General features: G+C 37.2%; 1 protein-coding gene across 1 annotated transcript in view; it reads left to right on the top strand.

The window, feature by feature from the left end:
• Window positions 1-2,257: 2,257 nt before the first annotated feature.
• SPESP1 (sperm equatorial segment protein 1) overlaps window positions 2,258-12,843 on the top strand; it is a 42,468-nt gene continuing 31,882 nt past the window's right edge. Inside the window, exon 1 of the mRNA XM_008592887.1 lies at window positions 2,258-2,407. Within this exon, the coding sequence (XP_008591109.1) occupies window positions 2,338-2,407 (70 nt within the window). The 5' untranslated portion in view covers window positions 2,258-2,337. The remainder of the gene's footprint in view (window positions 2,408-12,843) is intronic.

Here is a 12,843-nt window from a genome sequence, read left to right as displayed (position 1 = left end):
CAAAGATGGAAGCCATAGTCTTTGTTGTGTGTTAATCTCAGAAGTGATATCCCATCACTTTAGTCATTCTGTTCTATTCATTAGACTTAAGTTACTAGGTCCAGCCCACACTCAAGCTAGTATGAAATATACTCTTTCCTGACGTGAAAAAGTAGGACATTCAGTTTTCATTGTTCATAAATAAAGTTTTATTGGAACATAGCCACACTCCTATACGTACTGTCCATGACTGCTTTCCTGCCTCTTAACAGCATAACTAAGTGGTTGCTGAGCACTATGGCCTGCCAAGCCTAAAGTATTTACCATTTGGCCCTTTACAGAACAAGTTTGTCTGACCCCTGTGGTACAACTGGGAGGGCCTGTGGATTGTGGGAAGCGGTCTAGGACGGTCACTGACCTGAGGATGCGCTTCCGGAGAGACTCATTGGGTGCAGTGAATTCAAAAGTTTAATTAAGCGGAATTATAACTTCCCAAGGAGCATTTTTGTCCCTGCTCAATAATTAAAAACCAGTAAGGTCATGCTCAGGGGTGCTAAGACTTTACTATATTAACATCACGTGGACACCTTGAGGTATTTAAGTTCAGTATCTGGTATCTGTTATTCCAGACAATACTCTGAGGCTTCCTCATCTAGTGTAACTGTAGTTCATTTGGTTTAAGATCAATAAATAAAATTTGATAGATGTGGGGGGGAAAAAATACTCCAATGCATGCAAATTGTGCAGAGCTATAGGGTGCTCTTTGGGGCCTCTCTTATAAGGGCACTAATCCCATTCATGAGGGCTCCAGCACCATCACCTAATTACCTCCCAAATGCTCCATCTCTTACTCATCACATGCAGGGGTTGGGATTTCAACATATGAATTTTAGGGGGACACAAATATTCAGTTCCATAACATTACCATTCTTTTTATTTTTATTTTGTTTGCCTTTATACTATATCATCTATATATTATATACATATAGATATTTTTAGGACATAAAATTATAAATTAAATTTAAAAATAGTTTATTTTAGGACATAAAATTTTCTCCCCCTGAATTTATATTACATAATTTACATGATGGTATTTATATTATGTTAAGGCTTTTATTATATGTTCCAAGTTGCTTTCCAGATAGCTGCAATTGTTTGATTCTAGATTCACAGTTAAGTCCAGGCCCCTATCAATCCATGCTTTTATTACTAGAACAGCCTCCTAACTTGGCTCCCTGCCTCTAGGGTTGCTTCCCTCCAACCCATTCCTGACGCTGCAGGGAGAGTGAGCTTTCAAAAGCAAATCTAATCACAACCTTTCCCAGCTCAAAACCTTGCAGTATCTCCCCACTGCCTTAGACTAGAATCCAAGCCCCTTGCTTCCTGAAGCAGAGATATGAGTGGACGTGAGTTTTTAAAAATAATCACAGTAAAATGGATTCTGTTTGGCATACAGTTCTGTGAATTTTAACACATACAAAGATCCTTGTGGCCACCACCATTATCACCCCCCAAAGTGCCTCATGCTAATGCGTTTATACTCACACCCACCCCATCCCTAACCCTGTCTTTTCAAAACTGTCCAAAAAATGGAATGTAATCTTTCTAAAAACGAAACAAATCAAACCCCAAGCCCATTAAGGTGTCCTAATGCCCCTGCCTACACTCCTCCACCCCCTCCAACCCCGCTAGCCTGAACTATTTCCAGTTTGGGGGGCTCTCCAAGCTTTCCGCTATTTAGACGACCTCCCTGCACTTTGGGGAGGTGGGGAGTCTTTCTCTCATTTCCCTTCAATCCTCTTCTGACTCCTTCCTTAACTGAAACAGCGTGAAAGGAACCTCCAGGCGATGGAGAAGATTTTTTAGACAACAGGCACTTGGTAAATCCATAGTGCCTAGAGCTTCTGCCATTACAGCCATTTCATGCTGTTGTACCTGCAAGGTGATGTGTCAGTACCACGGGACAGTTCCACCAGCTCGGGGACTGTGTTTTAGCCGTAGCTAAACCCCCAGAGGGGGACGGGTCAAGCCCCACCAGCCCCCAGGCCATGCACAGCCCTGCAGTAGCCCGGCGTCAAGAAGTCCTGAACCACGAAGTCAGAGCGGGCATGGGCACCAGAAAAGGGTGGCGGGCGGTCACCCCGCCCCCTGCATGCGGCCCCAGGAGGGGGCGGGCCTTGGCTGCTCGCGCTCCCCTCCCCCACCGCGCTGCGCTTGCGCACTGCAGACAACCGTTGTGGGGCCTCTCTGGGCCCTGAGGTAGGACTGTCGGCTGCTGACGCCCTCCTCTTTCAGCCCTGAGGTACCCCGCCTGGTGGCCCCAGGACGCTCCCATCGCATGGCGGAGTGCTACGGAAGATGCCCATGAAACCGTTAGTCCTTCTAGTTGCTCTGTTGCTATGGCCTTCGTCAGCGCCGGCATCTCCAAGTGAGTGACCCGCCTGAGGCGGCAGCGACCCAGGGGGCTGCGCTGGGGGAACCTCCCGGGTTCCGGCCTCACGAAGTCCGCCCGGCTCTTCCTTTTCCCTGGTCCTACCCTCCTCCCAAACCCGACTGCCCAGGGTCCTGGCCTGGGCGCTGAGGTGTGTCCCTCTCCAGTGGGCCTCGGCACCGAGGCCGCCGGGCAGCCCAGCGAGCACTCGCCGGGGATGCGCCTTCTGGGCAGATGGGGCTGGAGACTTGCCTCGTGTTGTCCTCCTCTTCTTTTCCCAGCCACTGGCTGCTTGCGTGATAAATCCGGGCTTGGCAAACTGTGGCCGAGTCGGCCTGTTTTTGATGCCAGCTAAGAATGATTTTTACATTATTAAATGCATATATGAAATATACTCTTTCCTGACGTGAAAAAGTAGGACATTCAGTTTTCATTGTTCATAAATAAAGTTTTATTGGAACATAGCCACACTCCTATACGTACTGTCCATGACTGCTTTCCTGCCTCTTAACAGCATAACTAAGTGGTTGCTGAGCACTATGGCCTGCCAAGCCTAAAGTATTTACCATTTGGCCCTTTACAGAACAAGTTTGTCTGACCCCTGTGGTACAACTGGGAGGGCCTGTGGATTGTGGGAAGCGGTCTAGGACGGTCACTGACCTGAGGATGCGCTTCCGGAGAGACTCATTGGGTGCAGTGAATTCAAAAGTTTAATTAAGCGGAATTATAACTTCCCAAGGAGCATTTTTGTCCCTGCTCAATAATTAAAAACCAGTAAGGTCATGCTCAGGGGTGCTAAGACTTTACTATATTAACATCACGTGGACACCTTGAGGTATTTAAGTTCAGTATCTGGTATCTGTTATTCCAGACAATACTCTGAGGCTTCCTCATCTAGTGTAACTGTAGTTCATTTGGTTTAAGATCAATAAATAAAATTTGATAGATGTGGGGGGGAAAAAATACTCCAATGCATGCAAATTGTGCAGAGCTATATCTGTATTTCAGAATTGTTAGAAGGTCTTAGTTAAAATTAGATTTAAAAAATGAAAATAAAACACAACCTTTACAATCATGAATAGTAGTGGGAAAAGTTCATGATGAAGTATCCTAGATAACTAAAGTTAGCCTTTAAATACTAGCATTTCTGATTTTTAGCTGTTTTTAATAAAAGTTTTTGTAAAATTTTTCTTCCTTGCCATAAAGGAGCAGAACATAATGAAGATGATGTTATCTTTTCCTGATGTGTGATGGTCATTATTAGTAATACCACTTATTGCATTTTGATGGTTTGCAGATCATTAGTTCATAACAGACTAACACATATGGAGACGTTAATTGAAGTGACATTGATACTGTCACACAGTACACTCTGGGGCTGTTGGGTAGCAGTTTCTGGATATTCACTTGACTCAGTGCGATCTCCTGCCTAACCCGGTAATTTCATGGCATGTTCTTTTTGTCTGCACCCTGTTCCCTAAGCTTTCTTAAGGCTTGTAGGAAATGAAAATATAATTCTTAGAAAAAGGAATGATTTTGTATTGAGTATATAGATGACATAAGATATAAGTTTTAGTTTTAAATACTTTCCAATTTTTAAAATCATGCCTCTTTAGTGGATTTCACTTTACAACTTGCTTTATACTTCTTAATGAGAATTCTTTTTGCTTTAAAAAAAATGTACAACTTCTAAAGCAACAGTAACACAATAATTACATATTTAAATAAGATCAACTATTATTAAAATTATATAATTTGCTTTTTATAATTTTAGGCCAATGATTATTTATGGGCCTGAAGCTACAGAATCAAGATTGTGAAATATTATTTTGGGGTTTTTTTTGTAATGCTATGCATTAATTGTTTTTTCCAGGTTATCTCTTTGGATAGATCAGCAAAAACAGAGTTAATGGTACAGGTTTAGTCTAGGACGACAAAACCTCTTAACTTGCTATTCTAGGTTGGTATTAAAAAGAAGGCTCAATATGTGAGTCATTGACCTCTATCCTTGTTCTAAGGAAGGCCTTTGTCCTAACTACCCACACAAGGTGAGGGAAGTAAGTACTAATGTAGCAACCAACAACAATTGTTCGTATTTATCACCAAATAAATTCAAAGGAAAAGTTATTTCTTTTATTTCAAGTACCTGTACATTCTAAAGGTAAAATTCTGTTTCAGCACCCAAGGCTATGACACTTGGAAGGGTCTCTCAAACTTAATTAATGGAATGTCATGACATTCATTGATGTTTGAGATAATGAGAAACATGTCATCTAATCGGTGAATGTCCAGAGAATGAAGGAGGACTAGCAGGAAGTTTCATTAACCTGCCTTCCCCCTACCTGTGCGTCCTTGTGGAAGCAAAAGGGATTTCTGTTTAAGTCAGGAGGCTTCTCATAAAGAGAAGGGGGGAGGGGAGGGGAGGAGGTGGGCAGTGCCATTTTGTACGTAGGCTTGTCTAAAGTGGCGCTGGTTATGTTGCAGATCTATTAACCACGTGTTTAAATTAACAATATTATTTGGTGTTAAAGTCTTAGTTTTTAAAAACAAATTGTATTTAAGCACATGATCAGATAGCATCCATTTTATATCAAGAAGTTGGTTTTTTAGAATTCCATTTTGACTTATGTGCTTTTGAGTATATCTCTTTGTATGGTCTAGGTATCGCATTATATATGTATAATTTTTCACAGTCCATTGGTATCAACGTTTTGCCAGTTTGAGTGAAATGCAGAAACCCTACCTCTCTTTATGTCTTTTTTTTTTTTTTTTTTTTTTTTTTTTTTTGTCTTTTTTTTTTTTTCGTGACCGGCAACGGATCGCAACCCTCAGTGTCACGCCCATACTGGACCGGACCGGCAACGGGATCGCAACCCTCGGTGTTGTGCCCGCACCTCGCTCAGCCAGTGAGCAGCCGGTCTGTATGTGGGATCCGAACCCTCGGCGGGAGCGCCGCTGCACTCCCAAGCGGCGCACTGTAGCAGTGCACCACCGGGCCGGCCCTCTTTATGTCTTTTTAGCCTCCCTCGTTCATAATATAATTGCCTTAAATATTTTCTTTACATACATTGAGAACCACATCAGGTGTGTTATAATTTTTGCTTTAACTGTCAAACATGATTTGGAAAACTCAAAAGGGGAAGGAAAGTCTATTGCGTTTACCCATATTTTTGCTCTTCTGTCATTTTTTTCTTCCTTCCCAATGTTCCAGGATTCTTTCTTTTATCATTTCCTTTCTGTCTAGTGAACTTCATTTAGCCATTCTTTTGGGGTAGGTCTTTTGGCAATAACTTCTTTTAATTTTCCTTTATCTGAATGTCTTGATTATTCTCTCATTTCCAAAGGATATTTTCCCTTGATATAGAATTCTGGGTTGGTAGTCCTTTTTTTTGCCAGTTCTTGGAAAATATTCCATCTCCTACTGACCTCCATGGTTTCTGATGGAAATTAAAATTGTCATTCAAATTGTTTTTTACCTATAGAAGAGGTGTCATTTTTCTCTTACTTCTTTCAGTATTTTTTTCTTTGTTTTGATTTTCAGGAGTCTGACCATGATATGTCTTGGCATGAGTTTCTTTGGGTTTATTTTATTTGAGGTTCACTCAGCTTCTTGAATCTATAAGTTCATGTCTTTTGCCAAATTTGGAAAATTTTCAGCCATTATTTCTTTGAATACTTTTTCAGACTCACCCTCTTTTTTCTCTCCTTCTAAGACTCCAATGACATGAACGTTATATCTTTTTGGTATAGTTTCACAAGTCCCTGTGGTTCTGTTCACTTTTTTTCCCTACTTTCTCTCTGTTGTTCAGATTGGGTAATTGCTATTGTTCTATCTTCCAGCTCATCGATTCCTTCCTTTGTTCTCTCCATTTTACTGTTTGAGTCTAACCAGTGAGTTTTTTTCATTTCAGTTACTGTGTTTTTCAGTCCTAAAATTTCTACTTGGTTCATCTTATGTATTTTATGTCTTTGCTGAGACTTTCTATTTTTTATTTGTTTCAAGCTTGAAGCATTTTATGTTGACTGCTTTAAAATCTGTCAGATAATTCTAACATCTGTGTTGTCTCAGTGTTGGCATCTTTTTGTTTTCCATTCAAATTGAGGTTTCCTGGTTCTTGTTGTGACAAGCAATCTTTGATTTAAACCTGGACATCTTAGGTATTAAGTTATAAGACTCTGGATCTGACACCACTTTCAGCAGGAAAAGAGGGGTGTTGCTTTGTTACCACAGAGTGGAAATGTATTGGTGTTTCTGGGTTGCCAGCTTCTCCAGGCCCCAGTGTGGGCTATATGTGGCAAAAAGAAAAGCCAGGGAATTCATTACTGTGTCATTTTTCAGGTCCTGAAGTCTTTTTTAGCTTGTTTTATGTATAATGTTCAGGGTTTTAACTGTGGTTAGTAGGTGCAATAGTGGGAAAAAGTACGTGTTCTCTATGTTAACAAAGTTTCACTGAAAAGGAATTTTGGAGATAAACACTTTGCAAACTGGGAAGACTGCAAACTGGCAACCTTCAGCCTTCCATACAAAATGAAAGTGCACTTTGCCAGAAGAAAGAGAGGGATTATTTTACATAACAAAAGTTCCTGCTCAGGTTTCCAATTTGATTTATTTATGCAAAAGAAGGATCCAAGCTTGTTCAGTTCTGATGGTTTGGGCCCATAATGCAAAAGAGGTATTCTGGCTTGCTGTGTTCTGGCCAGTTAATATTTGAGAGGTTGCAGTCTGTTGATTAAATATGGGTGACAGAGTAGGAGTAAAACTCCCTCACAGCAGTTACTGGTAGCACAGATGGGGGAAGGCAGCCAGTAAAAAGACCTCAGAGTACATGTGTAACCTGTAGTCAGCAAATGGCTATTTGACTCCACTCAAAATTTAGACCTAGTTAACCACTCAGGATCTGTCTCACGGAATTGGTTCAGGGTTTACATCTATCTTCTTGGAAATGAAAGTCCAGGTATATTGTTTTAAACCATTTAATTAGGGGCTTTTGGAAGAGAAAATATATTTTACAAGGAAACAAGAATACCTAAGTAAAGCATACAAGGAAATTATGTAATGACCTTTTTAAATTTTGGTCTAAATATGTTGAAATTAGGTTTACAATGCTTTTGTCTGGATTATTTTATAGTTTTTGTATAAAGTACTTGTTATTGGAAGGGAGAAAGAAGTCTTAATTGACCCTCAAGGAGATATCACACATCTATCTAAATTATTTAGACAAAATTTTGTCTGAGTAGTAATTTTTGAAACTCTACCTAAATAATTTAGAAAGAGAGAATGTAAGTAAATTCAAAATTTTGAGGTTTTGTCTAAATTTCTCTTTTAACCTTTTATTGACAATTAACTACCATACATCAGTTTATTAGCAACAATCTTTTTAGTTCAGAAGCAGGTTGATGCCGAACTTTAAGTTTTTTTAAAAAAGTCTTTAGAGAAATACGTATATTATTAACTAAAATTATTTTAGTTTAAAGACTCATAATTAAGAATGTCAGAAAATATTACCATGTTTATGTCAAAACAAAAAACAATTCATGTTAAGTATTTTCAGATAATTATAACACTTAAAAACTATACACAGAACATTTTAATGGAAAAATTCTATTGATCTTTATGACTTTACAATATTGTGTAGGTTTTATAATAACCATTTTCTAAGACATCAGATTTATAATACATTTCAGGCGAAATCCCATATTCACACTATGTTTATATGTTTTTCAATCGAGTTCTCAAAAAGTTTAACTATAGTAGCTGAAATGCAAATATTCAAATTCTGCATGGATTTAGACATACCATATTTACTTTCCTGTTTTGTATTCTGTTATAACTACACAATCACCACACAAATGAAACATAAAAAATAATTTTTAAAAAGTAAAGTTTTTTATAAGCTCTAAATTTTACCAGTAAATGTTCTGAAATTTTAAATTAAAGCATTAAATAAAGAAATACCCAAAGAAATGTTGAAATTACTCAGTTTCATTATAACCTTATATTTTATTACCCTTTGGAGTAAAGATATTTTATTTAAAAGTTTCCACATGTGGGATTGTATATCTTTTAAAAATTATATTTTTCCCCATTCTTTTACTAAAGGAGAGGTGGGAGTGGTTTAATTTTCACTTTATTCAGCTTAGAAACGATTGCTGCTTTGGCCAAAATTCAAGATAAGGTGTTTATTCCTTTCTTAAGACTTTAGTCTTTGAGGAACTAGGTATGTAACTATATAAGATTTTTTAATGTTAGCATTTATTACTGTTATCACAGTTTAGTGTAATTTTTGGCATGCTGTCATTTCTTAGGAGCATAGAAGCTATTTTTGTTTTCCTTTTTGAGTTTAAGGTTTATCTGGGGAAAAATTGTTAGTTAAAACAATTAACTCATAATAGCATTTTAGCTTTACTGAATTTCCAGAAACAGATAAAGGTGTAGCGTTTTAGGTTTTTACAAAAAAACATATTCATATATTTTCATTCTTTTAAACAGACATTGTAGAAGTAGAAGAAACTTTTTTACACCTTTTACCAATTGAAAATTTGTATATGCAATTAAGTATTTTAGTTGGTGCTTAAAAGTGCATTTTTAAGAACTTGAGACTTCCAAATATTTTTAAAACTTGGTTAGTTTACAATATATTTGCATAGATAACAGCACTAAGTTCTCTTAGGCAGGTTTGCTATACAGTTTCTTTAAAAAATTAAAGACTAAACCAGTAAATTTGCATGTGTTGAAACCATTATTTGTAGCTTAAAATGACTGACTAAAAATTATATTAAAAAAATTTTTTTTTCAATTTACTATATCTTTGGCTATAGAAAGCATAGTTTCTTAGCTGTGACAGGGGAACCAAACTACTTCTAACTCTGACAGAAGAAAAAAATCGAGTTCTATTTTCAGATCCATAATCTTAAATATAAGGACTTTTATATTAATTTTCTTAATACAAAGTAATGAAAATTATGGAATAATGAATCTGACAGATAAACTCTTGGTTTATAAATGTCTATAATTAGTTTTACTAGCTAAAATGAAAACATGTATTGGTAAAATTAAGTTTTTATAAACTCTAGTTCTTTAAAATTTTTTTGTTTTATCTGTGTTGTAATATCCAGTAACCATACTGCAAAACAAAGTTATAAGAATTGACATTTTAAATATATAACATACATACAATGAAGTACACACATCACAAGTGTACAGTGTAATGAATTTTTACAGTTTAAAACCATGTGTGACATGCACCCAAATCAAGAAACAAAGTATTACTAGCCTGGACTAGATTACAAACAGGATATTTTAATGTATGCTGAAGTACACACATCACAAGTGTACAGTGTAATGAATTTTTACAGTTTAAAACCATGTGTGATATGCACCCAAATCAAGAAACAAAGTATTACTAGCCTGGACTAGATTACAAACAGGATATTTTAATGTATGCAAATATTTTAAATCTTGCACAGAAATTTGAGCAACTAGAATATTCTAAATTTCTGACACAAAACTGGGTTTATCCAGAAAAAACACATTGTATATGAAAAGTTATTTGTGTAAGTGCACAATGAGTCTTTAGAGTAACTGAATAAAAATCTTGAACATGAACTACTTAAATTTTTCATCCATCTCATGAAGTGTACAGACTTTTCTTATCCTCTAATATTGTAATGCTATTATCAAGATTAAAACAATCTCAAATTAAAATTAAAGAATTAAAATAGAGAATATGTCAGACAATTGTGTATTTAGCAACCAAACAGTTCTAAAATTTACAAATAACTTCAAACAAGATAATTTGACCATTCATTAGTTGGAGTGGAATGTAGTCAGATTATACAAAGGCAGTTGTAATGTTCAATGTTATTATTCAGTCAGTATTCTTATTCTAAATTTTAATATTAATAAATTTTTATTTATAGGACCAGTAATTATGCCAGTTTTAATTAAGATTTCTGGCTAAAGTAATAGCTGTATAGCTTATTTTGCACAATGGAATGCAATAATAATTTTGATGAGAGGTTAAAAATTAAGGTAGGTATGCCTTAATGTTAAAACTCAATTGGAAAAGATCAATAAACATTGATGCTTTTATGTATATATCAGTTGATTTTCAACAAGGATGCCAAGACAATTCAGTGGGGAAGAGAATAGTCTTTTCAGCAAGGGGGCTGGCACACTAGGCCAAAGAATAACATTAGACCCTTTCTTCAAACCATGTACAAAATTTAACTCAAACTGGATCATAGATCCTAATATGAGAGCTAAAACTGTAAAACTCTTAGAAGAAAATGTTCATGGCCTTGGATTTGGCAATGGTTTCTTACATGTGACACCAAAAGCACAAGCAAAAAAAGAAAAAGATAGATAAATTGAACTACATCAAAGTTTAAAACTTTTGTTCTCGTTCTGTTGTCTAAATGACAACAATGTCACCCTATAATTCCAGTTTTGATATCCACCTCGAGCCCTCAGATTTTTGTCTCTAATATTGTTTTCTAGTAAAATAAATCAGGACTCTTTGAAAGGATAGCTGATTTCCATGTTTAGGGAAGTAAAGTACAAATTGGAGGGCTAACGGGGCAGGGGAGGGAGGTAGGCAGAAGTAACTGCCAGAGAGCAAGCAAGGACACTTTAAAAATTCAGAGTTTCCCTCAAAAGGACATAAGAGACAGCTTACAGTGGCTTCAACTGGCTAAGTTGTGACCATTTGAGCATAAAAAATGATAATAATTGTATAAGACTATAAGAAGCCTATGAGTCCATAATGAAAAAGTGTAAGAACTGCTTTTCAAGGAATTAATACTTACTCGGGTGAATTTTGTTAGAATATTTAAGGATGTTGTTTACATTTAATTTTATTTATATTCTCAAGACAGGCAAAAGTAGAACAGAAAAACTAATACAAATCAATACTTAGGAAAAGATCGTACTCTCTTTCTGGAAAATATTTATGGATAGGCTCACTCTTCTTTTGCTGTTCCCCAGAGGCTACCCATCAAAAGGATTCGCATATTAGAAGACAAGCTGTCATATTGTTTCAAAGATTAATGTAATGTGTCAGGATGCTCCATTTACATTAAGAGGAACCCTCCTAACTGATCCTGATGGTTGCACCACAACAGGGTAAAGAGAACTTGATAAGCCAAGTGAATTTAACCTTTTAAATGTGCTTAAAATATGTAGTATTATGTTTTTTTCTTAAATTTATTTTCTTGTTGATGGGTATACCTGCTGTTGCTGGTTGTTACTTTAACTTCTCTTCTTGCCCTATATTTCCTTGAAAGGAATGGTGAGGACAAAAACATTCCCAAAGGCAGAAGCCGAGGACTTACACACCAGGTCTTCTATTTTCCTGGTCAAAATAATCTTGCGGGGCCGGCCCGTGGCTCACTCGGGAGAGTGCGGTGCTGATAACACCAGGGCCCCGGGTTCGGATCCCATATAGGGATGGCCGGTTCGCTCACTGGGTGAGTGTGGTGCTGGCAACACCAAGTTGAGGGTTAAGATCCCCTTACCGGTCATCTTTAAAAAAAAAAAATAATAATAATAATCTTGCTCTGCAAATCCCATTTACACCACTTAGTCCTTTGAGATGAAATGAGAAAATAATTTGTTTGTGTTGTTTACTGAATTCTTCATATGAAAAATATTGAATGTTCCAGATTCTTGGATTTGTGGCTTTAAGACCAAGAAAATTTAATGACTTAAAATGTGTAAGTGGTATATCTCAGTAAAAAAAAAAAAAAAAAAGCTCGTCAACTGTAATAGTATGTGTAGTATGATTCTAGTTACGTAAACATATATGATCTGGAAGGCTGTTAAAAATGTATAGGATAGAAATACTCCCCAAACTGATCTGCAGATTTAATACAATCACTATTCAAATCCTGGTTTGCTTTTGTTTGAAGAAGTTAACAAGCAGATACTGAAATCATACAGAATTGCAAGGGATGAAGAATAACCAAAACAATCCTGAAAAGGAAGTACAAAGTTTGAGGACTTACACTTCCTGATTTCAAAACTTACTGTTACAACTGTAGTAATCAAGATAGTGTAGTACTGATTCCAAGATGGCGACGGGTCTGGAGCGGCCGTGCCAGGAGACAGCGCGATCCTGAGAAGTGTGCGCTGTGATACCAGAGTACTATTTGCATTTCCAAGAGCAACAAAAAACGAATAATTCTTTCAACAACGACAATGACAAACAAGCAACAACAGGTTCGAGGTTTTAGGGCCGACACAAAAGAAGACTCCTGAGAGCGCCCAAGCCCTGCTGCAGGTATGAGCGAGCAGCCCAGACAACAAAGGCCAAGTAAGCCAGTAGAGACAGCACAGAAACAGAGTGGAACACGTCGGACCGGCCCAACTCTGCGAGCTCTGTGAGTCACCCCCAGCCCAGCCCCACTTGCGGGGCGAAGCCCGACTGCTCCCC

This window comes from Galeopterus variegatus, unplaced genomic scaffold, assembly GCF_000696425.1.
Source record: "Galeopterus variegatus unplaced genomic scaffold, G_variegatus-3.0.2 Scaffold8437, whole genome shotgun sequence".
NCBI classification, from domain to species: Eukaryota; Metazoa; Chordata; class Mammalia; order Dermoptera; family Cynocephalidae; genus Galeopterus; species Galeopterus variegatus.
The sequence above is the reverse complement of the archived record's forward strand: the minus strand, read 5'-3'. Positions and strand labels throughout refer to the sequence as shown.